Source organism: Corylus avellana, chromosome ca8 (assembly GCF_901000735.1).
Source record: "Corylus avellana chromosome ca8, CavTom2PMs-1.0".
Classification (NCBI taxonomy): Eukaryota; Viridiplantae; Streptophyta; class Magnoliopsida; order Fagales; family Betulaceae; genus Corylus; species Corylus avellana.
In genome coordinates, this window is record NC_081548.1 from 367055 (window position 1) to 395011 (window position 27957).

At 36.0% G+C, this 27957-nt stretch overlaps 5 protein-coding genes across 5 annotated transcripts; 2 read left to right on the top strand and 3 right to left on the bottom strand.

Moving 5' to 3' along the window:
• Positions 1 to 7: 7 nt before the first annotated feature.
• LOC132190582 (UDP-glucuronate 4-epimerase 1-like) lies at positions 8 to 1655 on the bottom strand. The gene has a single exon (XM_059605617.1). The coding sequence runs from the start codon at positions 1322 to 1324 to the stop codon at positions 29 to 31; it is 1296 nt and encodes a 431-aa protein (XP_059461600.1). The 5' UTR covers positions 1325 to 1655; the 3' UTR covers positions 8 to 28.
• A 9860-nt stretch (positions 1656 to 11515) lies between these two features.
• Positions 11516 to 12219, bottom strand: LOC132190451 (glycine-rich cell wall structural protein 2-like). The gene has a single exon (XM_059605439.1). The coding sequence runs from the start codon at positions 12155 to 12157 to the stop codon at positions 11684 to 11686; it is 474 nt and encodes a 157-aa protein (XP_059461422.1). The 5' UTR covers positions 12158 to 12219; the 3' UTR covers positions 11516 to 11683.
• Positions 12220 to 16073: 3854 nt separating this feature from the next.
• Positions 16074 to 21442, top strand: LOC132189662 (protein FLX-like 4). The gene is made up of 4 exons (XM_059604423.1): positions 16074 to 16244; positions 19547 to 20100; positions 20758 to 20900; positions 20996 to 21442. The coding sequence occupies exons 2-4, from the start codon at positions 19547 to 19549 to the stop codon at positions 21220 to 21222; spliced, it is 924 nt and encodes a 307-aa protein (XP_059460406.1). The 5' UTR covers positions 16074 to 16244; the 3' UTR covers positions 21223 to 21442.
• Positions 21443 to 22118: 676 nt separating this feature from the next.
• LOC132189427 (tetraspanin-15-like) lies at positions 22119 to 23114 on the bottom strand. The gene is made up of 3 exons (XM_059604168.1): positions 22956 to 23114; positions 22509 to 22841; positions 22119 to 22418 (listed from the first exon to the last, which is right to left on the bottom strand). Exons 1-3 carry the CDS (start codon positions 23112 to 23114, stop codon positions 22119 to 22121), a joined length of 792 nt encoding a protein of 263 aa, XP_059460151.1.
• A 1392-nt stretch (positions 23115 to 24506) lies between these two features.
• Positions 24507 to 27597, top strand: LOC132190715 (cytochrome c oxidase subunit 6b-2). Its single transcript, XM_059605766.1, has 4 exons — positions 24507 to 24612; positions 25709 to 25797; positions 25905 to 25986; positions 27314 to 27597. Exons 1-4 carry the CDS (start codon positions 24604 to 24606, stop codon positions 27365 to 27367), a joined length of 234 nt encoding a protein of 77 aa, XP_059461749.1. The 5' UTR covers positions 24507 to 24603; the 3' UTR covers positions 27368 to 27597.
• Positions 27598 to 27957: the final 360 nt, after the last annotated feature.

Genomic DNA, 27957 nt, shown 5'->3' on the forward strand with positions numbered 1-27957 from the left:
GGAAAAAAAAAATTTAAAGGAAAAGAAATTAATTTACAGGCTTGCCGTTATTGTAGCCGTAATACGAGAGGTACCACCTAACAAACTTCTTCAACCCGGTTTGCAAATCGGTCGTCGGCTTGTACCCGAGTTCTCTTCGGGCCAAGCTGATGTTCGCGTGCGTGTAGGGGACGTCACCGTTTCCGGGCATGTCCACGTAGTTCCTCTTCGCCTTCTTCTTTAAATGCTTCTCTAGGATGCTCACAAGCGTCGGTACGGTCACCGGCGACGTGTTGCCCAGATTGAATATCCGGTACGGGGCGGGCCCCCGCTTCCTCCCACCCGACCCGGTACTCTTTCCGGCCGTGTCCAATGACCCCAAACAACCCTTCACAATATCATCGATGAAGGTGAAGTCTCGGGCCAAGTCGACCCGGTTCTTGCCCCGGTATATCGTAATCGGTTTGCCCTGAAGAATGTTCCGGGTGAAAGAGAAGTACGCCATGTCGGGTCTCCCCCAGGGACCGTACACGGTGAAAAATCTCAAGCCGGTAATCGAGAGGCCGTAAATGTGGTTATACGTGTGGGTGATTTCCTCGCCGGCTTTCTTGGTGGCAGCGTAGAGACTGGCGGGCTGGTCTGTCCGATCCAACTCCGAAAAGGGTGCGTTCTCGTTGAGGCCGTATACGGAGCTTGACGAGGCCCAGACGATTGCCGGCTGAGGGTTCGCCGTCTTGCAGGCCTCGAGGAGCGTGACGAGGGCTGCTATGTTGCTGTGTACGTACGATTGGGGGTTTTCCATGGCGTACCTGACACCCGCCTGAGCCGCCAAGTGCATCACGTGGGTGAAGGCCACCACGTCGAAGAGCTTGCCCACCAGCCTCGCGTCGTTCACGTCGCCTTCGACAACGAAGATCCCGTTATTGCTCAGAAGGGACTTGCGGGCCTTCTTCAACGACGGGTCGTAGTAGTTGTTGAAGATGTCGAGCCCAACGACGCCGTCCCCGCGCTTTTTCAACGCGAGCGACACGTGCGACCCGACGAAACCAGCAGCACCGGTAACCAGGACGGACATGCCGCCGGATCGGTGGATCTGGGCGGAAGAGCGAACCTGCTTCTCCCACTGGATGCCGCCCCAGGAGGCCGACAAGTACCGGCTACCGGAATCGACGAAACTCTGGAAACTCAAATACGAGGCCGTGAGGGCGATCAAGAATAGCGCCCACAAGAACATAGTACTGGTGGAAGCGAAACATCGGTGGAACTGGCGGTTCATGGCGTTGGACCGCTCGATCTTGAACTTCCCCGGCGTTGACGGGAACAGTTCTTCCTGCAATGAAGGCATTTTATTTTGAAAATGGGGATATATAATTTGTACTATTTTTCTTTTCTTTTCTTTTCTTTAATAAGAGAATTTTGTTGTATAATTTGGGTAAAAAAAGAAAAAAAGGATATAGGAGTTTGGATTGGAGAGGAAGGAAGGAACAGATGCAGATGAGGAAAAACAAAATGGGAAGGATTTTCACTTTGCTGCACCTGCTAATGGAGGGGAGGGGAATGCGGGTTATATATAGCCCCGCAAAGAAACGACAACTCTACGCGTGAACGCGTTAAAGGACGGCCAGATCGGAATATGAGAGATAATAAAGAAACAAGGGACGTGTTCTTGGACTTTCTGACAAACAGAGTGTATCCACTGTAATATAAATATATACGCGGGATTTTTATTTTATTTTATTTTTTTAATTAACTGTCTCCAAGAAACTGCTTTATTTAATTAAGGGAGTGACCGTAAAATCTACTCTTCTTTTTTTTTTTTTCTTCTTTTTTTTTCTTTTTTTAATAATGAAATTAGTAAACTGATCATATTATATTTTGTGCATTTGGAGGAGTCTGTGATTTAGTGGAATTGAAAAATGAAATTAGAGATAGGGTTGTTTGGGTCTTTTGGAAAAGGGAAAGCTTGAGCTGGGTGCATTCGAATATTGTCATCACTTTGTTTTTTGTTTTTTGTCCTATTTTCTCCCTTGACCAAAAGAGGATGGATGATACAATATTACCCATCACCGGAAGAAGCGGTCTTGACTGGGGAGAAGTTGATAAAAGAGAGACCAAAAAAGGAAAAACAGCGGCGGAAGCGGAAGCGGAAGTTGGTAATTGTTGAGGCATAATGAGAGAGAAATGGGCGGTGGGGGTGCCCCGGCCCCCCCCTCCTCCTACTAATTTCCGTTACCCTTCAGGCTGCCATCCATTTCTAAACCAGAAAAAGAAAGTTCCACGTCACGAATCTTAAGATCTTGACATTTCTTTGTTTTATTTATTTATTTATTTAAAAAGTATTAATTAGAGTTTGAACTTTGAAGCAGTCGGTGGCAGATCCCAATCTCATTTATCTACACATATATAAACCATCTAACATTGACATAATTGGCAACTTCAAAGAAGCTCAGTTCAAGTCTCAACGATACCCACCTTTCAATTCTTCACAATAATACTACACTCCACGCCACTACCTCACTTGTGTGTTATAAAACTATTTGTAAGAGTTTTTTTTTTTTTTTTATCTGTTCAAATTTTATATGACTTTTAAAATTAATATTGAATTTAAGATATATCATTATTATATTTTAATTCAATAATAATTTTAAAAGCTAAATGATAACATTATTCTTAACAACAAGGAAAATGCTTGGGGTCACATAATATTAATTTTAATGATGAGTTTATTTAATTATTTATTGTTGGGAAAGATTTTAAATCGACTTAAAAAGTGGCAATATTGAAAATATAGATTTGTCAGTGAGTCAGTGAGTAGGAGGGAGAGATTAATGAATTAGAATTCCAAAGCGAGTCGAGTTGAATAGGAGGAGAGCTTCTTGGCTGGCACATCACATCATGCCAACGTGTTATCTCTCTTTCTACGTAGTTTTTTCCGTGTCCTCTCGTGCTTCGTCGAACTTTCTGGATTTTTCATTTCTTTTATAGAAATTGCAGTTTGTTTTCTTATTTATTTTTGAAAAAGCTTTTGTATTTTGTGAAATAATAACCGTCTTGGAATGTATCGATCGGTCAATGGTGGCCGTTGATGATGTGAGGAACTCATTTATATATTCGTATTAAGTGCTCACATGCCCACATTAATAAGTTGGTTAGAGATTGGTGCAATGTTCTTGCCTAATTGTATTGTGTAATAAGGCAGAGATAAGTGAGTATATATATAAGAGAGGGCTTTACTTGTTCGTGGTTCGAACGCGTCGAGCTTTAATTTCTACATTGTAATAGGATAAGGGTATTATTGTACTCGAATTTTAACTAGAACCGAACACAAACTTGGTCCATCGTGGAAGGACTAAAGACTAGTTAGTAGTTGAGTTTGGTGTAGTTTCAGTCTTCCAATAGCTATATTACTCAAAAGCCTTGCCTCAAAATAGCGTGTGGAAACTAAAAAGTCTTAGGTTTAACATATAATATAACTTTGTTTTAATTCCCTTCTTAATTCGTGGGTCTGGTCAGAATGAATATTTTAACTGGGCATAGAAAATTGAAGCATTGCGAGTGGAGATCCCGTTGTTCAATGAAAGAAATCAATAACTAGTTGCAACTATATATATGGCAAACATATATAGGCTGCTTTTGGATGGGATGGTCTGGCTACTTCCAGAGGCTAAACGAAAAAATAAAATAAAATAAAATTGTTTCACTGTTGGGAGTAGCCGGACCCCCACCCCCCCTCCGGTGTGGGCCATGGGGTTGGTTTGGCCACCCTTAGCCGGCCATTGGGGTGGCTCTAAAGCCACTCCCAGCTAAAATGGGGTGGTCTGGCTACCCCTATAGCCAAAATGGGTGATCAGCCACCCTTATAACCAAAATGGGTGGTCATCCACCCTTATTTTTTTATTATTTGATTTATTTATTTATTTTTATCTTAAATAATATTTTATTATTATTTTTTATTAGTAGAACCATTTGTGGTTCTAGTATTTCTAAAAAAAATTCAGCTATAAACTAGATACCCTTTAATCTATTATGGATTGGAGAAGATCCTATTCCATCCTGTTAACACTTTTTGACGTTAACAATATAATTCATCATTAATTCTATCTTCACTCTTTCATTAATTGGCATTACTAATTCACATCTTTTTCCATAACCGCGTCTGCTTTCATGGTTTCCATGCCGATTAGCAAATATTAACTATTTGAATTAAATTAATTATAAAAACAAAACAAAACCCATCTGCCTTCATAGTTGGATCATACTATTTTGTTTATATTTAAACACAATTAATAGCCAACAAAGTAGAAACAATATTTAATGTTGTTAGTTAAGATGTTGCCTTTACTCCTAATTTTCCTTCACATTGTTATTTTATAGTCAGCTATAAAGCAAGCCAAGCATACCTTTTTGTTTCTGTGATTTTTGCTTTGTCAATTTAATACCTTAATTTCCAAATATTTTAAATCTAAGACTTTTAGCCATTTTTTCTTAAAATAAATAGCAAAAATTACATTAAAATGTTATTATATCCTTTTCATTCAAAAAAATTATAAAAAAATCGGAGATGTGGCTTGTGAGTCGTGACTCGTGAGTCGTGACCACCCTCTGTTGGGGGTGGTTCACCGACCTTTTTTTTTTCTTAATTTTTTATAGTTAGAATGATATAATAATATTTTATGTTATTTTTGTTATTAATTTGAAGAAAATCCTTATAAAAAATACTTAAATTTAAAATCCTTATAAAAAATTCCCTGCGTGGTACTGTGCAGCTCGGCCCAGGAAGCCCATGTGCAAGCCTGTACGACGTTAATGACAAAGCTGATATGAGTCTGCTATTTGAAAACGGTGAAACCCAAATACGGTGGCCTTTTTTCAGCCACCCATCAGGATTGGGTTGATGAGACTTTTATCTCAATTTTTTTTTTTTTTTTTTTAGAGGAATTTTTTATATTCATTCATTGAGAAAAATTAAAAGCATAAAATCATTATACAGAGAGCATAAAACTCTGTTAAATCATAGCCAAGGCTATGAGATTACATCATCATAGAACCAAACATAAAAATCCTACAATCAAGTCATATCTATGACTTTAACATCAGCTAACCCATGTCCAAACTTCAGTTATAGAACAGATTTGCTCCAAACAGATTCAATCTAATACATAGGTAGCCCATATTTTCAACTTTTATTTTTTTCAGTCGTAAGAGCAAAACCCTCACACTGAAACTAATTCTCATTGATCCAAAAATCGCTCGTGAAAACAGATCTAAGGAGAAGTCAAACCCTTATTAAAAAAAAAAACCAAAAAGCACAATAAAAACCAGGAAACAGCTACAATAACCGAGGCGAGGGAGGCAAAGCGTACTGGCCTTTGCATGGTGGACAAGATGGAGCTGTTTTGTGCCGATGAGCAGCTAAGGAGCCGAGGAGTACGGTGAGCCGGCGTGTGGCTAAGTGAAACCAGTTGAGGAGACTATATCTAGTTTTGAAAAACTAAATTTAAAGCTCAACAAATTCCGGGGAGGCGAAGAGCGGTGCAACACAGCGGAGAGTGGACGGAGCCAGTGCAACATAAGTAAAGGAATGGCTGGAGCAACTGGATTGGTCGAAAAAAAAAAAGTGAAAAAAATAAAAAGGGGACGGGGAGGAAAGAAGATGGGAGTAGGGGGAGGAAGGACCCCCATCTCAAATTTTCTTAAAGTTTGACTCTTGTAATATAATTTCGTATTAATTTTTTTAATATACCTTTTAACACGGACAAATCTTGAAGCATATATAAAATTTATGTGTTTTTAGATATTTTAGTCAGATTTCTATTATTCCTTACGAAAATAACTTAAATCAGATTGTGGTGTAAATTAGGTATTTTGCACCATCAAATATGAAATAGACATCTAAGCTTGAAATGCCAACAAAATAATATAATCATTCACACTAAATAATTTTTTTTATTTTTATTTTTCTTGACGAAACCACCGGAGCCAACATCTTAGTTGGTTTTATAGATTCCGGTGTTGGGGGCTTGGAGGTGAGTGGGAGGTTCAGTGGTCAGCAGTGAGTGTTAGGTTAAAATGAATGCAAAAGTTTAAGAGATTTATTTGAATTAAAGATATAGTACTTTCATCTTTATCGTTTTTTTTTTTTTTTTTGAATTGAAACTCCGATATTATAGATCACATCAAACGAAGATCAGCCAATACAACATCATGGATGCATGAAGAATAACTCTCCCTCCACAGGTGGTCAACCGTGCTACCTAACCCCAAACTTGGCAAGCTCATGAGCCGCCACATTCCCTACCCTCCTAGTATGACTCACCTTCCATTCTATAATTGTAGATAACAAAGCCTTGGTGTCGTTAACCATCGTTCCATAGCTATACCAACACAGCCCTTAATTCTTCAGAGCATTAACCACCTCCAATGCATCGCCCTCAAGAATGATCTTGGAAAAGCCTAGTTGGTGACACAAATCCACCGTCTTCCACGCACGCCCCAATGCTTCAGCTACAGAAGGGCTTGTGATGTTAGGTCTAGACCCACTCATGGCAACAACCACCTTTGCTTCGTGGTCCCTTGCAATAATTCCGAACCCCATTCTTTGACTTCTATCATCCAGCACCGCGTCCCAGTTGAGCTTAATGATTTCTGTTTCTGGCAGCTTCCAAACTAGACCTCTAGGATTTGATGGTGGTTTAGGGACCCCACCCTTCTCCCCTGTTCCGCCTTGTTGAAGTGATTCATCTGGACTGTTGCCATTTCCAAGATAATAGATGGTGACTGAAAATCCCCTCCAAAAACGATTTTATTTCGACTCAGCCAGAGGAGTCTCACCACAGTCACCAACTTTTCCATCTCGTCTTCCTCCAGTTTATCCATCAAATGCAGGAATAACGTGACAACATCAACCTCCATCGTTGTACACTTTTGGGTTCTTGCACTACACACTGCCCATACATCCCTAGCAGCTTCGCACGTCCAAAGGACATGCTCCACCGTTTCCTCAGTTAAACCACAGATAGGGCACAGAGCATCCGTTGTTATACCCTTCTTACATAGGTTGAGCTTAGTTGGGAGGATGTTGCTACACACCTTCCATAGTAAAGACTTGACCACTGCCGGCATATGAATCTTCCATACTGCCCTCCATAAATTCCGGCTTTGTTCCTCACTTGAACAGCTCCCCTTGTTTCCTTCTTTCCTAGTCATTGCTAGGTGATAGGCGCTCCTTACAGAAAATTCCCCATTTTTTGTCCCCACCCAAACCAGCTTATCCACTTGTCGTTGGGGGCAAACTGGGATATTGCAAATGACGACCGCCTCCTCTTTACTGAATATATTATGTATAAGCTGGAGATTCCACCAATTAGTGCTTTCATCGATGAGGGAACTAACTTTGGCATCTGGTGATTCGGTGTTTGGGTAGCAAAGGATAGAGGAGTTGGGATCCAACGGTCACCCCAAAGGCTCACTGATTGTCCATTCCCTATTCTCCAAAGTAAACCTTCATTAAGAAGAGCCCTTTCCATTCTATATATTGCGCCACACGTAGGATGGGTTCCGCCCCAACTGTGCACTAAGGAACGTGTCGTTTGGAAAGTATTTATGTCGTAGCACTTTAGCCACTAATGAATCTGGATACTGCAAAAGCCTCCACCCCTGCTTGGCAAGCAAAGCCAAATAAAGTTTTACATAATGTGTCAAATTTTTATTGAAGGCTGTAAAATAAAGTTTACACTACATCTTGATAGAAGTGACTCTCATTACTTACTCCTTAATTTATGCTTGTTTTAGCAACAAAAGTCCTTCAAATTTGCAGAGATTTTCAGAATTTTGTTGGTGAAATTTCTTATTTGATTGTTTGATTGAGTCACCATTTAAGTTTTAAGAGCAATTTAAATGCATTTGAGTTATCTTCAGCTCTAACGCCTTTGCAATTAAATTTTAAATTATAAGTTAATAATTCTAAGAGCACTCTCAATGGCTTAACTATTTATTACTTTTATTTGAAATATATAAGAAAAACACAAAAAAAAACCCTTTACATCGGATTATGCACCTCAAATGCAAAATGTATTTTTGTTGTATTTGTGAATAGTGCACCACTACATGTAGCAGACATTGTTCACATATCCATCTCATTAATATACTATTTCTCTCTCCACATCTCTCTTTTTCTCAAAATTTTCTCCTGCTATGTTTCTTCCACATCTCTCTTTTCCTAAAATTTTCTTCTACTATTTCTCTCTCCACATTTCTTTTCTCCCAAAAGTTGAAAAATATGATCTTTAGGAAAAATTCAATCCTTATAAAAAAAATAATAAATAATTTAAATGATATAGATAAAAAATAAATAAATAATCGGATGTATGATGTCTTTTAAAACTCATTGGCTAAACTAGATAACGTGGGTTTTGATAAGCCATTTTGCATTAAAATATATATAAACCAATGTGAATGCTCTAAGAAAGGATTTCTTTTCTAAATTCAATAACAGATTTTCAAATTTTTACCATATGCATTTTTTTTTTTTTTTTTGGTTCTAAAGAGTTAATTAAGGTCGGTTTGGATTTGATATTTTCAAAAAAGTGTGATTTAAAAATAGTGATCTTAAAATGTGAGATTTGAAAACGCGGTTTTTAAAAATGCAGCGTTGAATAAAATTGCATTTTAGCCTTTAAAATTATGCGTTTTCAAAAAAATACTTCCTTACCTGCAATTGGAAAACACAGATTTTCTAAGTTTTCAAATTGTAATTTTTTAAAAACGTAATCCCCAATCCTATATTTTTTTGCAATTTGATTTAAAATTGCATTTTTTGGTCTATATATCCACAATGTCAAAGGCACCCTTAAAATTTAATCACCTTACAAAGAAGGATTTCTCTTCTTTACCAAAATTTAGAGAGAATATAGGGGGATAAGTGGATAACCCGTCTTTATCATGTGGATTTTCTTTCTTTATGAAGAATTAATTGCTATACTAACAAGAAGAGTGGGATGAATTCTCGATTTGAATCTTAAAAACAATAAATTTTGTAAGAGAAATTGATTGATATTTAATTGTTTTTTAATAGACAGATTTATTAAATTATTAGAATTAAGAATGCCGCATTTAAATTTCTTTCCTTGAAACACGGGATTTGCATCTACCTGCCCCTAAACCTAAAGGAAGTAGTAGTATATTAAATTTGTAACTTTCATTCTCTATTAATTTCCGATCAAGATCACCCACAATTTCTTTAAAATTTTAAATTCTCAAATTACGTAATTTATATCGTTTTCAAGCATTGAAACGCTTGAAAAATGATATATAATAAAAATGTGGCATGTTAATTGAGATAACTAAAAATAATTTTTATTTTAAATTAAATGCTTTTTTTTTTCACTTTTATAGAGGCGTTTCTTATTTATAAAATCAAAAGATAATTTTTGGCCTAAAGCTTTTTTACAACATAGAGAGCAAGAAGTTGATGAAAATATACTTAATTTTCAATTGTAACATATCATATTTTTAATAGGTGGCATTTTTCAAGCATTTCAATGCCTAAAAATGCCAGAATTGTGTAATTTGAGAATCTAGAATTTTAAAAAAATTTTAGGAGATCCTAATCTATTAATTACGAATTCGGCATACATGTTGTTATTAAAACAACAGCATGCATGCTGTAGTTTAATCAACGGTCAAGATTAAATTTCTCGAAATCTCTTTTTATTTTCTCTCTCATATTAAAAGCTTATAAAAATAAGTCAACTTTAATATTCAATCTTAATCGTTGATTAAACTACAACAAACATGCTGTTATTTAGCAAGCTGGATGCATTAATTACATGCCTTAAAAAACATAAAATCAGAAAATATAAGCAGAGATCGAGGAGGTAAAGAATTATAACAAGCGGACAATTCTCTAGTCTACAATAGTCACAGAAGATAATGGAGAAATAATTATTTGATGTTTTATTGATTTTTCATTATAGATTGTCATATAGGTTTTTAAGAAATTTTGTGGTAAAAATTCTAGTGCTCCTAGTGTTGGGATTTGGTCTTTTTACCATCTTATCTGAAAATTAATTAGTGTTAGTAATTTTTTTTTTTGACATGTTCACACAAGAAAAGAGAAAGAGAGAATTTAAATCATTGATCTTCACTTCATAAGGCGTGATCTACAACCTATTAAATTAAAACTGTGTATATATATACACAGACGATTGGATGAATGCATTAAATTTAATTAAATAGATGTCCTGAAATGACGACTCCTATATGCAATAATGATGCCAATAAAAACACGTGGTAAACAAGTACTGGAGTCTTGTGTTGCACTCAAACTATCCAAAAAAATAGAAAAATGGTCGAAGTGGAGGTTCATGTGCGCATGTCTCTTTTTGTGGTGCTGCGAGTGCGCCGCATTCATCCCAAAACACCACCATCGATCATCAATCATCATCATCATCATCATGGCTTTTCAATAATTGGCTCCACCTACCATGGCTGGCTGAGTCGGTGACCTTTAATTTCCTTTTCCCATTGCTGTGAGCCCTGTGTGAATTCGATCTCTTACAAATTCTACACCCTGTAATTTTCTTTATTTTAGTCGTTCTGTAAGTAATTAATAAACGATATTTGAAAATGAGTTACATCAACAGAGATAAAAGAAACAGTTAAAAACGAAAAAAAAAGAAAGCAAAAAAAAAAATAAAAAAAATTGCCTTCCCCGTTTTTCAAAAGGACGGATGGAATCAGTCTAAGCAATTTTATTTTATTATATTTAACGGTATATATAATGATATGTCATTTTAAAAATTTAAATAACGGGATAAGATATTCACCACGTGACATTCTATTCACCATTACATATATATATATATATATGAAATAAAATATTGACTACATATGTACCAGTGGCTCTGATCCTCTTCATTTATCTTGAAATGAATAGGATTCTTTCTATTCTCTCTTATGTGGTAATTAAAGAATTACTATGGAGCCTAGCACCTATAAGAGTGTTTTTATACTTCATTCACAATATATTATATATGAATATATTTGATTAATGAAATGTACGTTGAACTCAGAATTCAACCTCGATCTCTCTTTTGCAGAAGTGCCAAAATGCAAAAAAAAAAGAAAAAAAAAAAGGGGTAAGTATACGAATCACATGTAATTAAACACCACACAAACCTTCTTTAGAACTTCAAACCTAGCATATATAATCAGAGTGAGAGCCATTTTGAGTTAACATGCATGGCTTATCTCTTGAATAACTGAGACCATGCATGGATCATCTGTATTAATAATTAATATTATATAAACAATAAAGAAAATAAAGAACTTAATTAATCATGCATCATAGGTTGGATATTGCAGTGCTTCCAAACCCAACCAGTCAACAAAAACTGTCCCTTTCCTTGTTGGATGTATATGAGACAGATTTCGAGTTATTATGACTAGTGATTAAAAATGTTCTTGAGTTGAACATATATAACACACAAGTAATGATTCAAAGTTTACTGTAAATTTGTGATAGCTGAGATATATGGGCCAACATTTCTTGAATTGACGTAGGATTCTAAATAGGATACAAAGGAAGGATACTTCATGCTGCATATAATATAAGACTCACAACTTAATTATTTATTCTTATATATATAGTACTAATTAATTAAGACTTCTTTTCATTCCAAAGAAAATGGTCGAGCATGTGTCTTCATTTTCCATGCCCGTTCCCAGATCCTGAGCCATAGCCACGGCCTTCACCATAACCAGAACCTTGACCGGAGCCACCGCCACTGCCTCTGCCAGAACCCTCACCATAACCCTCACCATGTCCCGAGCCAGAGCCTGATCCTTGATTGCCTCCCGATCCTGATCCGGCCCTAGACCCAGCATACGAACCTGCTTCTGACCCTGCACCCGAGCCTGACCCAGAACCTGATCCTGAGGCAGAAGCTGAACCCGAACCTGAGCCTGAGCCTGAGCCCGAGCCTGAGACCGACCCAGAACCCGAGCCTGAGCCTGCACCACCTCCTCCTCCTAGTCCAAGGCCTATCCCAGTACCAATACTAACTCCAATCCCGCCAAGGTCCAATCCTAGGTCCTTTCTTGCCACTCGGCTTTCAGACAACAAAGCAAATGTTGAAATAAGCAAAGCAACAAGAGCCAGGGGCTTCAAACTACCCATGTTGTATACAAGGCAACAAAAGCGTACCAAATGTACGTGTTTGTGTTGTGAGTTGTGTGAAAGGGGTGAGTGAACAACAGAGCTATTTATAGTAATATTTCGAGATAGTGAGGGTGGTGGATCATCATGTGCGTTAAGTGGTAAGCGTTTGTGTACTGCAGCAAGAGGAAAGTGGGGGAACATGTGGCTCTTGCTAATTTATCAAATCGATCGAGCTGGCTGAGCAAAATTGGTGGATATGATGAGAATGATGAGGGGGGTTTTTGGTGGAGATCATTCTTTTCGAGTATCAGAGGTTGGAATTTAAAATTATTATTATGATTATGATTATTATTATTCAACTTCATTTCGTAATATTGGTGCTGGGTGGACCCAATATTATAATATTATTAGGATGCTGCCGACCCATATGTTCTTATCACCCACTAAGGGTAGTAGTGGAGATCGAGTACAGTTGGCTCCTAGAAACTCTATCATATATATATATGATATCATTCCCTTTTTTGTTTTCACTAAATAAAAAATGAATTCTCTTATGCTAAAACATGTTAGAGATCCAATACATTTAGTGCAATATTAGGAATCATATAGGTAGAAGACACTAAAAAAATTCAACAGCCTATAAAGAAACCAGATATATATATATAGAGATTTCAGTATCGGATGAACACAAAATTAGTGGGGTTGAAAATCTTATGCAAAGGGATACTACAAATTCGTATTTTATGAAGATTTTTCAATTCCTACTTTTATAATTAGATCAAAACGTGAATTTGTTTAACAATTTGTTGTATTTGTTATTCAAAGGGTTTTCTTCTTTTGCTACAAATTCTTTGAGTTTTCTTGATTTGTTGATGAGTTGTGATACGGGTCATAACCCGGTGAATATATATATATATATATATATATATATATATATGTTAGAATTATTATTAAATAAGGTAATGATGTATTACTACTCTTATTAAGAAAATAAGTAGACTTGCTCATTAAATAATATCTCTAATAGGAAATATAAGATTTGTGTTCCATTAGAATTATATTTTCTATTTACATGTATTTTTATTTTTGCCTTGTAATAGTTTATATAAACCTAAAAGTGATCAATAAAATATACTAAATTAAAGTTTAATATTTAACTTTAGTAGTTGTTTTGGGAGGTTTAAGGTTCTTTGAATTACCCTAAAATTAGAACATCCAGGATTCCTTGAATTATCCTACTAAATGCTATCAAAATCAAAATCTATCTAGTTGATTATTCATCCCTCATTACGGAGGCCCATAACAAGTTGTGAGTCTTGTGTTGTAATCCACTACATCCACGTTGCATCACAATCTAAAGATTACACTTAAAAGAAAATTATTGCAGTAATAAAACTCTGCATACGATTTTATTTCTATTTTTACCTCACTGTTCTTTATGTTCCTGATGGCCGGATTTGGCAAAGTATATATATCATACAACTATACAAGCAATTTTTCTTCACCATGCATACACACATATGGTTTATATATGCATGCATGATGCCATGATGCATCCCTATCTCAATAAACTCTCAAGGAATTTCTTCTGCGACTGCTGCATGCAAAGGAAGTATGTCAAACTACCGAGGTGCTGAAAATCAAGTGGGAATTATATATATATATAATTGGAGTCTGTGACAATCCCAATTATTTATTTATTTATTTATTTTTTTAATTTTAATTTTAATTTTAATTTTTAATTTTTTTAAATCCTTATAAATATATTATTTTTTATACCATGACTTCATCAATAATGACTTTTTCACTCCTAGATGACTATATATAGATACTTTAGCTTCCTCTATAGTTGTATACTTGTATATGTCAATGGCAAACTAAAAAAATTTTGTATTCGAAAGGAGAGGTCTTTTTAAGAATAATTTTATAAACATGTAACTTTTCCATATTGATATGATTTATGAGTTAGTACTATAAACTAAAGTTTAAAACTTATTGTTTGCTTTTATTTTTCATAAACACGCACACACATATAGAAGGACTATATGTATTTAATTATGTATTTACGTAAGTTCGGGCCCACACAAAAAAGATCTTGATTCCGCTCTTGCTGTTAGATATACTAACATTAAATTTTAATCATAAAATATCTCATCTACATTTCAAGTGAAATGGAAATGTCTATTTCCTTAATTGAGACTAACCCCATATATATATATATATATATGTGTATGTGTGTGTGTGTGGAAGAGAGAGTTAATTCAGATGAAATAAAATTTATTGGAAGACAAAGGTAGGGAACGCATAACAACGATATTTCATATAATGATACATATATCACCATGCATCTACTTATTTATGTAACAAAGATGGTGACAAAGCTTTTCAGTTTTACGGGACCATTGGTGGCATATTCTTAGTTGCCATCTCCGCTACCAGAACCTTTACCATAGCCATGGCCCTCGCCGTAGCCTTCACCACTGCCTGACCCATTTCCTCTACCTGAACCTTCACCATAGCCATGGCCTTCGCCGTAGCCTTCACCACTACCTTCACCACTTCCTCTGCCAGAACCCTCACCATGTCCAGAACCAGACCCTGAACCCGAACCACTCCCACGACCTTCACCTGACCCGGAGCCTGCTCCTCGTCCTTGGTTTCCGCTTGAGCTTGATCCAGCTCGAGACCCAGCATATGAACCTGCTTCAGAGCCTGCACCAGACCCTGAACCAGACCCAGAACCAGAACCTGAACCTGAGCCAGAACCAGATCCAGAGCCAGAACCTGAGCCAGACCCTGCAGCAGCACTTTGTTATAATATTAATTAAATGATTAAATAAACAATTTTCTACCAGCTTAACTATTTTTTAAGATAAGTGATGATTTAACACGGTATTATAGCAAATGTCGCAAGTTTGAACTTTATTTCTAATATTGTTTTTTTTATCATTTCAACTAAATATTTTATATATTAGGATAAGTGGTGATTTAACACACCTGAGCCACTGCCACCTGTACCTAGGCCTACTCCTGTTCCGACTCCAACGCCACCAAGATCCACACCCAAGTCCTTCCTCGCAACTCGACTCTCAGAAACAATGGCAGATACAGCAAAAATCAGAGCAAGAAGTGAGAGAGATAAGTGGAATGCTGCCATTGTTTGTGAAGAACAAAAGTAGCTAGAGTAAGAAGCCTTTGAAAACGTGAATGCAACTGATTTCTTAATCTATTACTATGTTGTTGCCTGTTGGAGAGGTCGCAGGGAGACTCATGCTACTTATAGCGTTGATACTCATGATGTTATTGCTGTTTGAGTGAAGTGGAATTGGCGATGTGGCGATCTTTGTGGTTTTGCTGGACAAAACTTTGTGGCTGAGAGCTCCGATTTTTCAACCTGTAGACAGGTGTTCACAAATCGTCGACCCACTCACCGTAGTGGACTTTAGTGGCAGTTTGCGTACGTTGACCAAATATTTTGCAACAAAATTTTGAAGTTTCCTACCTTCTGATATTGCCACCATATCAATCTGCAACATGCACGTGATTTTTAATAATACAATTAAAAAAAAATAATAATTTAGAAAAAAACTTTATCCGTCGTAAATCATAAATGAGGCAGTCAAAAGTGTCATTTCCTTTTTTAAGAGAAACCATTCCGACATATTATAAAGCATGATTTCCAGCTGATTGAGATACCATATGGGCACGTTAAAAGTATCCTTTGAGCATGCGTTTATGTTTATTTTGGTCGGTCTATATCCCAAGTTTCACCAAATATGGGACCAAAAAAACCATGGGCGTTTTTTATAAGCTAAGTGGGCTCCCATACGTAAAAAAATTAGAAGAAAAGGGCTTCTTTTTTCAAGGCCCATAAGCTAAGGCCTTGAAACATACAACAGCAAGGCAGGAAGACCTGAACTCCCAAAACACGGAATTCAGAAACAGCGAACAGTTTTGTTAAAGACTCGCTCCGTGTCTCGAACCCATCCCCACCACCTTTTCCTCCGTGGCCGTGGGCTGCAGTCTGCAGAGCCTCTCCATCCATCACCGGCTTGATGTTCATCTCTATTTACTAAAGTACCCTTTTCCCTCCCACTGTTACCTCGTACGTACCTCTCTTTCTTTCACTGATAATTTATCGTTTTTGGGTTTTCTTCTTTTCTGTATATCTTAGAGTTTTATGCTTTTGATTCACTTAATTTTTTATTTTTTATTCTATTTTTAAATGGGACTCCTTGTCGTTGATGATCTTTATCTGATGTGTGATTTTGATTCTGGCTTATATTCCGCATAAAGATGTTTCCTTGGGAAGGTATTAAGCTCATCAATTATTGGTCTCAGGTTGCGTATGAATTTAGAGTATAAAATTCATGAAATGTAGCATGACCCACAAGTTCATTTCAATCAATTTTGACCCAGAAGTTCATTTCAATCACTTTTTTGTTTGATATGTAATTTTTGGGGCGTTCAAAGCCATTCAGCTCTTATTCGCTTGCAATCAAATAACTCTTTTATTATTATTTTTTTTTGGGGTTCTTTTGTCCAATAATCAGGATTTGATATGAATGTGAATTCCAGTTATATGTTTCTTAGACCACTTTCATTGAAGATGTTACACTTTCAATATAGTGATTTGTTTGTTTGGATCACCTGTATTAGTTCTTGCTTTCTGTATGATTACTGTATGATGTTAAAGCAGTTAAAGAGAGAGAAAACATGAGTCGTTTAAATAAAATAATTTAAATCAGCATTAAATCCTATACAAGGGAATTACAAGAAGAAAGAGCTATTTTATAGTTTCCTATTCATGAATGATTAAGCAATCAGGTTATTCTAAAAGAACAAAAAAAAAAAAAAAAAGATATTAAGCAAGAAGGTTTGTGCGTGATACACGGGAATAAGTAATGCATTGCAGAAGTAATTCTCGTACCTGACGTTTCTGTAGTGAGAGGTTAAGAGAAAAATTAAATCATGCATCCATGAGTTTGGGACTCATGCTGGATCCAATGTGTACTACAAATATGTATCATCATTGACAAATTGATGAAGTGGCCTTAGCTACTAGTGCTGAATCTAAAAGGCTTGAATCCATTCAAGTAGGGGGCAACTAAGTTCCACTATACCACAAAGGCGTTGCTGCAAAGTGTTTTTCATAAAAAGACTAAGATGGCTGTATGGTTACTAGGAACGATGTGGTTTGCTTTATTTTGCATGTAAGGATATAAATCTATTTCTTAATTCTGTTTGCAAGCATAATCTATATCAAGGTGCACTCCACTATTAGCTAGAGGGTTATGTCATATCCAGGAAGGATTTTCAGTATCTAGAGGTGCTCCTCAATCCGGCACCTCTTATTTCTATGTTTGGCTTATCTGAGTTTGCCATAATTTTCATAAAAAATAGATCCTACTCCTGCTTTCAGCTTTCTAGGATAAATTTGTATGACTGGAAATGCTAGATGTTATTGTGCCGTGTGCTCTTCTCAGAACATAAGAGATTGATGGGCAGTGGATTTTTTGGATGATATGGACCTACTTGAAATTTAATCATTACTGGCTGCTGGTGAAAGTTTTCCCTCTCTAGGAAATTACTGTGAAGCTCCTCACTCCAAAACTTCAATGCTTAATTTGACTTTTAGAAGGATCCACATAGCTGTCGGGGTAAAACATCTGTCTGGGAGATAGCTTCTTTTGACTAATGGGAAAAGGGACAACTGGGAGAGAGAGTAATTTGAAGGAATAAAGATGAATAATTTGAGGAATAAAGAGAGAGAGAGAGAGAGAGAGAGAGAGAGTAATAAATAAAGAAGGAATAAAGAAAGAAACTATTGTTAATTTGAATAATTTCACCATGAAAGATGAATTATCTACATTATATTACTGCCATCCTAATTTGCTGTGATTGTTGCAATTGCAATCCTATTATGGAGTGAATTTTAGATCATAAATAAACAGAACTCAGCTCAACAGCTTTACAGTGAGCGTGGGTGCAGATCAATTCAGTATTAACTAGAATTTCTTAGTTTGGTGTCTACAACCAATTGTTGAGTAAGCTATGTGGTTTATGTAGATATAGATGGGCAATTATACTTTTTGGTTGGGATCTTGTTAAGCTCATATATGAAACAAGATACAACATATCATTGTACTATAATTAGATATGTGGTTTGCTTGTGCGGTTGCTATATCTAGTGATAAATTCAAAATGGATTTCTTTGTTGCATTTAGTGGATTGTTGTCTCACAAATTTCGAGTCATCAGCCTACAAGGGAAGATACTTCTTTTTTTTTTTTTTCTTTTTTTTTTTTCAAGTAATTGACTTAAAGGGGAAGAGGAAGGAGAGATTCAAATTAGTGACATTTGCTTCATGAGACTTGGGGTAATGCCTCTTTCTTTCTTTCTTTTATGAATTTTCTTGTAAAAGCCTTTTTCCCTCCCCTTTTTTGGTTTTGATAATGGTGACTAAGTGTTTACTAAATAGATTTTGTTCCTTTTTGGAGTCTTTTCATTTTCCAATTTTGGCAATTGTGAACATTGATTTTGTCTTCCAGATGTTTCAAGATTTTGACCAAATTTTTCATTAATGATCTTTAGGCATGTTGGTATTATGTTTGACTTTCATTCCATTGCTGTGGTAGTGAAACTATTCATTGTCAATGACATTAAGAATTTAAATCAACAGATTTTTATCAATTGAAATGGAGCCAATTTCATGTATGTGGATTTTGGGGCTTTCTTAAGTCAAATGCATGTATTGGAAACAAATAGAAAAGTATTTGTAATGATTCTTGGCCGAGCATATTAGGAGCCTTTTATCTTCAGGTAGCTAATACTTTGTTGATGATGCAAATATGCAAGGATGCTCATAGGAGCATCTCTTACTTGTCCTAGTAAATCTTATTTGGAGAGACGGCTAATGCCTTGTGACCTTTATAATATTTCATAGGTTGCCAATTTGTCTGGGTAATCTTTTGAGTTAGTTTACTGGGCTGTCTGGTTATTTCTTTTAAGTTTGTACAGGAGCATGATTTTAGCTTTTTTCGATATGTCTGTAATGCATTCTTGGAATTCTGCAGGCTTGACTGTCAGTGTAAAACATCTACTTTTGGTCATTAATTTTATCACAGGATCCTCATAAACATCTTCAGAAACTTATTTCAATCCAACTGCAGCTACTTAGCAAAGAAAAAAATAAACTGAATCTTTGTTACCTTAGGGCCTTCTCTTCTGTAGATATCACAGAAGGCTGGTCACTGCTAGGATATTTCTGTTATAACATATCCATTATGGACTTATTTCGTTTTATGGCTGTGATCTTGTCTCAATAAAAGTGTAGGTGGCTGCACCTAAGGACTATGAATGTGTACATTATTGATTTTTGTCCTCGTCTGAGTTGATCTTCTTGTAGATGGCTGCAAGAGGACAAATTCCACCAACCTTTGAGCGACGTCCTATCCAGACTTCAGGGATGATGCGGCAAAGTGCATTTTCTGGTTTGCGCACTGCTGCTGGCCAACGCCTCTTGGAGCCACTGCCTCCTCCCGAACTGTTGGAGAATAAAATTGCTGTTCAGGCAGCAGAAATAGAACGGCTTGCAGGGGATAACCGTACGTTGGCAGCCACCCATTTGACTTTGAAGCGGGAGCTTGTTGCTACTCATCAGGAAGTAGATAGAACCAATGACCACATAAGAAGCATCCAGAGTGAACATGATATACAAAACAGGCGCTTGGTGGATAAGATCAGAAAAATGCAAGCAGATATCAAAGCTGGTGAGGGTGTAAAGAAGGACCTGCAAAAGGCCCACATGGATGCTCAGAGCTTAGTAGCTGCCAGACAAGAGCTGACTGCAAAAGTTCAGAAGGCTACTCAGGAATTGCAGAAAGCCCGTATGGATATAAAGACTATACCAGATTTGCATGCTGAACTTGACGGTTTGAATCTGGAACACCAAAGGATACGGTGAGTCATGCTTTTTTAAGTATATTTCATGGCTGTTTCCCTCCCTTAAACATCCATGTAAAGAACAGAGGTTGTTACTACATCCTTCACAAAATTTACCTTTAATTTGATATAGCAAGAATGAAAAATACATGGTGTCGAATGCTAATAATCAAACTTCAATAATGTTGCATACTGTAGGACCAAATAGCTTTGTAGTTATTATTCAGATAATCAGAATCTAATGAATGCAGTCATATAGCCTAGGAATGGATCTTCTCCAACCACCCATTTACTCATTTCACCAGGCCATTCCGTGATAACACAGAGACATTTTGGCATTCAAGCGAATTTCTCAATGATTAGAATTACTTTGTGCCCCATTGCTTTATCCATATATCTAAGAGACTAAGATATGAGTTAAATCAACTTGTGTTGGAATATAAGTGTGGCATGACATCAAAATTGTTTAAACGTCTTAACACAAGTCATATTTTCTGTGCTTAGACACTTTAATCATGCAGTGAGCAATGAAGGAATGGTAATGAGCATTAGAGACACAATACACTACATGCCTAATATTCTCAATCTCTGCCTTCAATTTTCTTTCTACATCTACATATATCTTTTTTAACGTGGCTTGATATAATTCTTTAAATCTGTTGTTTGGGTGAACAGTGCCACATTCGAGTATGAAAAAGGAATAAACATAGAGCAAGTGGAGCAATTGAAAGCAATGGAGAAGAATCTGATTGGGATGGCAAGAGAAGTGGAAATGTTGCGTGCTGAGGTGTTGAATGCCGAGAATAGGGCAGCACTTGGTAACTTTTCTTGGCTGTATATATGATGGTCTTAGTAGTTGATAGATTGTTTAGATGTTCATTTCTAATGCCCCTGATGAAACTGTGTGAAATAGCAACAAGCCAATATGGTGGTGGTCACATGAATATGCCAGATTCTTTATACCCACCTCCTATACTTGGTGCTGGTGCCTATATTGATGGCTATGGGAGGCCTCTTGTTCAGTTGGCTGTTGGGCCTGCAGGAGAGGGGATGATTCCATATAGCCGCAGCAATGCTGTAGCTGTCAGTGGTGCTGCTGTTTCTGGAGGAGCATATGATCCCTCACTCACTCAGAGGTGAACATGAAGAAGCTGCCATTTAGAGGCTGCTGTTCATAAGCTTTTCTGCCTTTTCTCGCAATTTATATTTGTTGGTTTAGCAATGTTGTTAAAAGCTGTAGATTAGGGTCCTCTCTCCATAATTAATTAATCTTTCCATACAAGATTATAAAACTTATATTGCTTTTCACAGAATTCTTTGCTCTCATATTGCTTAAGACGAGTATTACCTTTTTCAGATACCAACAATTCTGAGCAATACAATTAATTCCCCGACTCCTCCCTCTACAACAGTGTCCTTCCTTCTTCTTTCTTCTTCTTCACGCTATAACCTTTTCTTTCCCCCATCCTACTATGCAACAACCTCATTTCGATCTAGATCAGCTTATCTCCCAAATAGAGGCTCTAATAATTAAGCTGGCAAGATAATTCACAACCATGCCAAATGGCAAGCATTCAAAGGCCATATTGATCTCGCATCGCATGTTAAAAAGGGCTGCTTTCTCCAAAAATAGAAAGAAGGGAGCTCTGATACTCTCTCAAAACTTTTTTTAATTTTTTTTTTTTGTAATTTAGTTATTTTTATAAAATATGTATTAACTTAAGCATCAAAGTGTTTTTGGTTTCCTGTAACCGAAATGATTTTCGGTGACCAAATATCATTTTCTCGCCGGTCTGCCTCTTGGAAAAAATTTTGTAACAAGAATAAAAGAATAAAGAATGTCAATTAACCTAGTAAGAAGCAAGCCATGTCAAACTTATAAGAGGAGATTTGAATCATCAGTTATTAAATCTAAATTTTCTTAAAGCAACTACTTGATTCTTATTTAGATAACAAAAACAAATTTTATTAAAACAAGATTCGTACATCTCAGAACAAAGGAAATTAAAGACAAATTGAAAAAGAAAATGCAACCATCAAATTCTCGCAAAATGCTCCCAAATCGTAGCGAGGAATAACAAGAAATGAGAAATAATGAGTACTAATGCCATGACAACCAAGAAGAAGCCAAGTTTCCGCCATTTTCCCTGTACTGTTCTTAAAAATCCTTCTTGGCAGGAGTTGCAGTTGTAACATAGAGTGTTTTGATCGTTGCTCCATGAATCGCAATCACTGTCGTATGGATATGATTTATCTTTCACTCCATCTCCCTTTTCCCAAAAAGTGGCGTTTACATATTGCATTTCACATGTTGATGGTGGTTTGCAACAGCCTCCCTTCACAAATGTCAACATAAAGAACTTACTTAAATACTTTTTTCTTCTTTCTTTTGGAAATCTGAAGCAAAACAAAAATAAAAATATTACCTCAATGGGTGACAATCTTTTAATGCTGAAGTCATATGATTTGAGCATAAAGGATCTTGACACCAAGTCAGAGCAATCTCCTGAATAAAAAATGCAAGATCTGATATTGTTCCAGTTGTTGTTGTTGTGAACCTTGAGCTTGAGCCACATGGGTGAGCCTGGAATTGTCCTGCTTTCCATCTTATAGGCACCAGTGAGGGCAAGCCCCATGGTGAGCATAACAATCAAAGGAGCCATAGCTAGAACAAGCCCTGGCATTGGAAATCGAGATTCCAAGAAGGCTACAGAATTGCTAACTAAGAAAACAAAGAGCAGAGAAATCCCAATCCCCATCTGCAATTTTGGCAGCCTTAGAAGAATTTCACAGTCATAGCCTCTCATATATAAGAGCCATATAACTGAGCCAAGAACAGGAAGAGAGAGAATGAAAGTTAGAATAGTCAATACCCTTGTGAGGAATTTTACTTGGATTATTACTTTCTCCCTCGTCGATTGATTTTCCTTCTCTGTAATTATGTTCATCGAATCTGCTTTGGGTTGATTCTCTTTCTCTGTTACAGTCACTGTCACTGCTTCAACAGGATGACCAGCATTTTCAGGTGCCATGTTCAGATTCAACTCTACGTACTTCAAACCTTTGCATGTCCTATTAATTCTACGTGCATATTCTGTTGGTTAAAGAGAGATTATTTAGGGAGAGTTTTGTGTTCTTTATTTTGTACAAACAAAGTCAAATTGCTAACTAAACTGCACTTATGATGGTAAAAAACGAATTAGTCAATCTTGTAAAGCTTGTCTATATTTAGACAAAATTCTTGTCTAAATTAAATGTTTGCAATTAATTTATAAACAAATATTGTATATACATGTCATTCTCTCATCTCATCTCACAAAAAATACAAAGTTAAATGTGGCAACTGTTATATCAAATTATTAAGTTTATTAAATTGCATATATTATTAATCCGAAAATAAGTTGAATGTACAAAAGAAAGAAATGATAACTATTTTTGTCAAAATTTTCCAAACTGATATAATTATTAGGTTTATCTAGCTGATAGATAACAAAGTAATCAATGAAACCAATTGTATCAACAAATTATGATGGGGAACTATTTTTAAGCCTATACTAATTATATGCATATGAAAGATGCTTCAACAGTTCACATGTTTCTGACCTGCACGAATTAGTAAGCTCTCCTTGCTATCATATATATAGATGAAAAACAAAGATTAAGGCTATGATTGTTTTGACCTAAAATGTTTTTTGAAAAAGTATTTTTTAGTGTTTGGTATGATTGAAAATCTTGGTCAAACCGAAAATATTTTCAGTTGACTAGGAAAATCTTCTTTAATTTCCTTAAAATGTTTTTTTTTTTTCAATTGTAAACCATTTTTTGAATTTGACCTTCCCTTTCTCAAATCATCGGAAGCTATTGAACCATCCTTGGAGTTCACCATACTATAGTTGGAATTGAAGTTTTGCCAAAATATTTTGATTTATATATCAGATGAAGGCGAATTTAGTGGCTTGGAAAGTTAATTCAAACGGCTACAACTTTTTGTTTCAGACAAAAAAAAATATTCAATTCCAATGTTTATTAAGTCAAAATGGGCTTCCAACATAGGTCTAAAAATTTGGTGCCATAAAAGGCCAGAGTTCTAGAGTCGTGATTATCCATTTATTAAACGGGTTAATTTGAGTTGACTAAAACTTGATTGTATAAAATTTTAATTTACTAATTTTATGTTGAGTTTGTTTTTAATTTGCGGTTTGTGTAAAAAATTATCAATCTTAATTGACTGTCTTGATTTGGATATGTTCGCAACATATTAAAAGATCAAAGTATTTTTCTATAGAAAAAATATTGCATTTTTCAAAAAAAAAATTTTCTTCCAAAAATTGATTCTCATGTTTTGAAAGGAAAAGGAAAAGAAAAAAAAAAAGAAAAAAAAAAAAAAAGAAAAAAGAAAAATTGTGTCCTGTGCGGCGGCACCTACCGGACGAACCGTAGAGACTCGTAGGCAGCCCATTCCTTATATTCCCGTTCTCACATCAATTCTCGCTCGTGTGCTTTTCTCTCATTGGACCACTCATGGCGGAGGTAAAGCTTCGATTCTCTCTCTATTTCTCTTTTCGTCTGTCTCTGTTTGGTTGCCGAGAAACCGTGAGAAAATATGTTAAATTATCTTCTTTTCTTATTGGTCGTTTCAAAGTCTCAATCTTTGTTGATTGACAGTGATTGCCGATTGGGGTTTTCATTTCATGTCTATGGTTTTGTGAATCTTTGCTTGTTCTTTTTCTCTTTTGGGGTGTTGATTTATTACTTATTAGTTTTTGCTTAAAAAGTATACCCGGATTTGTAGCTGTTAATTTTAACCAGAACTGGGTCTGCTTGGTTTAGGTGAAAATTTTCTTAACATAATTGCTATGAAATTATGAGATAATTATCCAGTATGTATTTTCAATATTAATCATTGGATGCATGAGGGTCTTTTATTTTTCTAAGATTTCTCGTTCAAAATAGAAAAATAAAAGAAATTGAGATTAAAGTTAATTTGGGGGACATGTTAGATGATGTGGGTTTGAGCTTTCAACTAAGTTGTTTGGGCTTGTAGTGGTTGTTTGTGGTTATAAACCTTACAGAAAAGAACTGAGAATCGCAGATTGAAATGCATGGCATGTTATTAGCATTGTTTATTGTCATATACCTCAATTTTTCTTAAAATGGTCAACCTGAAAATGTTGATGAACTGCGTCGAGGAAATTTTCAAATTGGGTTGTACTTGAAAATTCAGTTCTAATTGCATTTCTCCTGCTAGAGCTTCTTTGTCCAATTTCAAGGTGTCCCATAAAAGATTTATCCAAATTTCCTGAATACCTTGAATCCAAAATTTCAATGTATTACTTTTAACAAATAGTATGCTCGTCCGTGGCAGTTTAAAGATGTGATTTTTTGTTAAATATTTAGTCCTGTACAGCTTACTGCTGGTTGACAATCAAAATTATTGTTTTACAGTGATTATATTGATCGGAGGTGCTAGGGTTTAGATCTGTTTGCCATGGTCATATATGAGTCAAACTACTGATTTGAATCAACTTTTTTCAACTGTATTGATAAGCTTGTTACAAGCTTATCATTGTTTTCTTACTTGTTACGTACTTTTGACTTGTTCATTGTTTCTGCTATTTACTCTCAGGTTGAGCTGAAAACAGCCCCTGCAGATTTTCGATTCCCTACAACAAATCAAACCAGACACTGTTTTACTCGTTACGTTGAGTTTCACAGGTACATTTTACTATTGTGTTCAAATGAAAACTTATTAGCAGAGTTTTTCTTTTCTTTTCTTTTTATTTTTCCTCTTCTTCTTTTTCAAAAGGCAACTTCAATTGCAGGTGCTTGACAGCAAAAGGTGAAGAGTCTGGTGAATGTGAGAAATTTGCGAAGTATTATCGTGCCCTCTGCCCGGGTGAATGGGTGAGTAGTCCTAGCTTATTGTATTGCTGCAATTGACTAAAAATTTACTTGTATGCTCCTTATATACCATAATTTATAGCTACAAATGATTAATAGACATTGGATTTTTAAATCGTGAAGTGTGTTATAAAACATAATCACACTCTTTTGAACTTTTCTTGTCTGGTTTAATAACTTGAATGGTTCAGTAAGGAGACTGTCTTCAGTTAGTAGTCAGTGTTATATTTAACATTTGAGTTGCATGAATTTTGGTATGATTGGAGAACTTGAAATAACTTTAAACTATTGCCAGTCTCTGCTTTGTACCAACTTGGAATGGCAATGCAAAGCCTCTTTGCCATGTCAACTGTCAAGACTTTTAGCCTTGTGCCCCTTGACTGTGTCATCAATTATCATCTTTTGATGTGTCTAGACCAAGTGAAGCAGCCTTTTGTAGTTTTATTTTTATAAGTAATTGAGATATTATTAAAAGTGTAGGGCACCCCATGTACACATTGATTATACAACCAGCCTTTTCTAGTTTTATGATCAATCTGAGCTGCTTATAGTCCTCTGTTTGCTTTATTTTCATTATTCATGTTCACAATGTTCGTGCATCTTAACGTTTGCACAAACTTATGATACTCTGACAGGGTCTCTGAAACAATGATAGTGAATTGTGCTTTTAAACTCATGCTTCTACTGGTCAATTGTTTCAAGTAATGCTTTTTCTTTATTCTTTAATGGTAAGTAGTAATGAAATTTTATTATAAAAGAGGAGATACCTCAAGCATACAGGATGTAGACAAAAGGTTTATTTGAGTAATTAATTCAAAGTTCATCTTGTCCTTGAAGTCTAGAAAAAGGAGAAAACTGGATGCACCCAAAAAGAAGCATTCGCTCATACAATGATCTCAAAGATTAAAGACCTAAGCTGAAGTGTGGAAAGTTCAATATATAGCATTAAAGGTCCTACTGTTCCTTTCCCTCCAAATAGTCCACATTATTCATAGGGGAGTAGATTCCATAGTGATCCTTTACTAAGCCATCCAAACAAACCCTTTGTGCCCTAAGACAGGGCTCGTCAGTACTGTGTGTCTGTGTTGTTCACCTAAATTAGTATAATAACAAACTCAGCACCTTGGACATAAGTTGTGTATCTCAAGAGAAGTATCATGTCGTTTGGTTGGTCATTTTTATTCTACCATTTTCAGTATTCGCATGCAGCTCTTACCTTGTGTATTTTCCCCAGTGCGTGGAATTGGTAGCCGTTTACCTATGAAATGGAAATTTGGAAAATATCTGCCATTTTATGCGACTATACGTTTTTTTACTTCAATTGCTGCAGGTTGAGAGGTGGAACGAGCAAAGGGAGAACGGGGCTTTTCCAGGTCCACTTTGATGTATGTCGCATCAGCACCTGCAACATGGATTGCTTGCTCATTTTCTTGAAGCTGGTTACAATGTCTTTCATCCGATCCTAGTTGAATAATAAGGCGGCAATAGAGTTTTCTTTGAATTTATTGAACATTTAATTGTGTTGATTATTGCATGTGGGCATGTTTCTTTATGACTTGAAATGCCTGGCATATTCCTATCTTCTCTAATATATGAATTTGTTTTGAGCAGATACTTTCCTGTCTCATAAACAGAATCAAGAATATTTTCGCAGATAGATTCTCTGTAGAACCACTTCATATGAATTCTGTGTGCGCTTTTGTTTTTGTTTTTTGATTTTTTGTATTTAAGAAGCCGGCATAGAAAGCCACGTAAAACGCGCAAGGTCAACCTGTATGAAATGTGTGATATATGGATATGAAGAGTAACATTATTCTTAATCAAAAGCTGTTTCACCCAAACGCCATGGTACTGTTACGTCTTAATTAAGATATTGTTTATATGTGTGTGCGGCATGTGATGTTCTAGGGTTGTCAATGCGGGCGGTTTCACTAACCACTAACCGTGTATAAACCATTAACCGCTATAACCGCC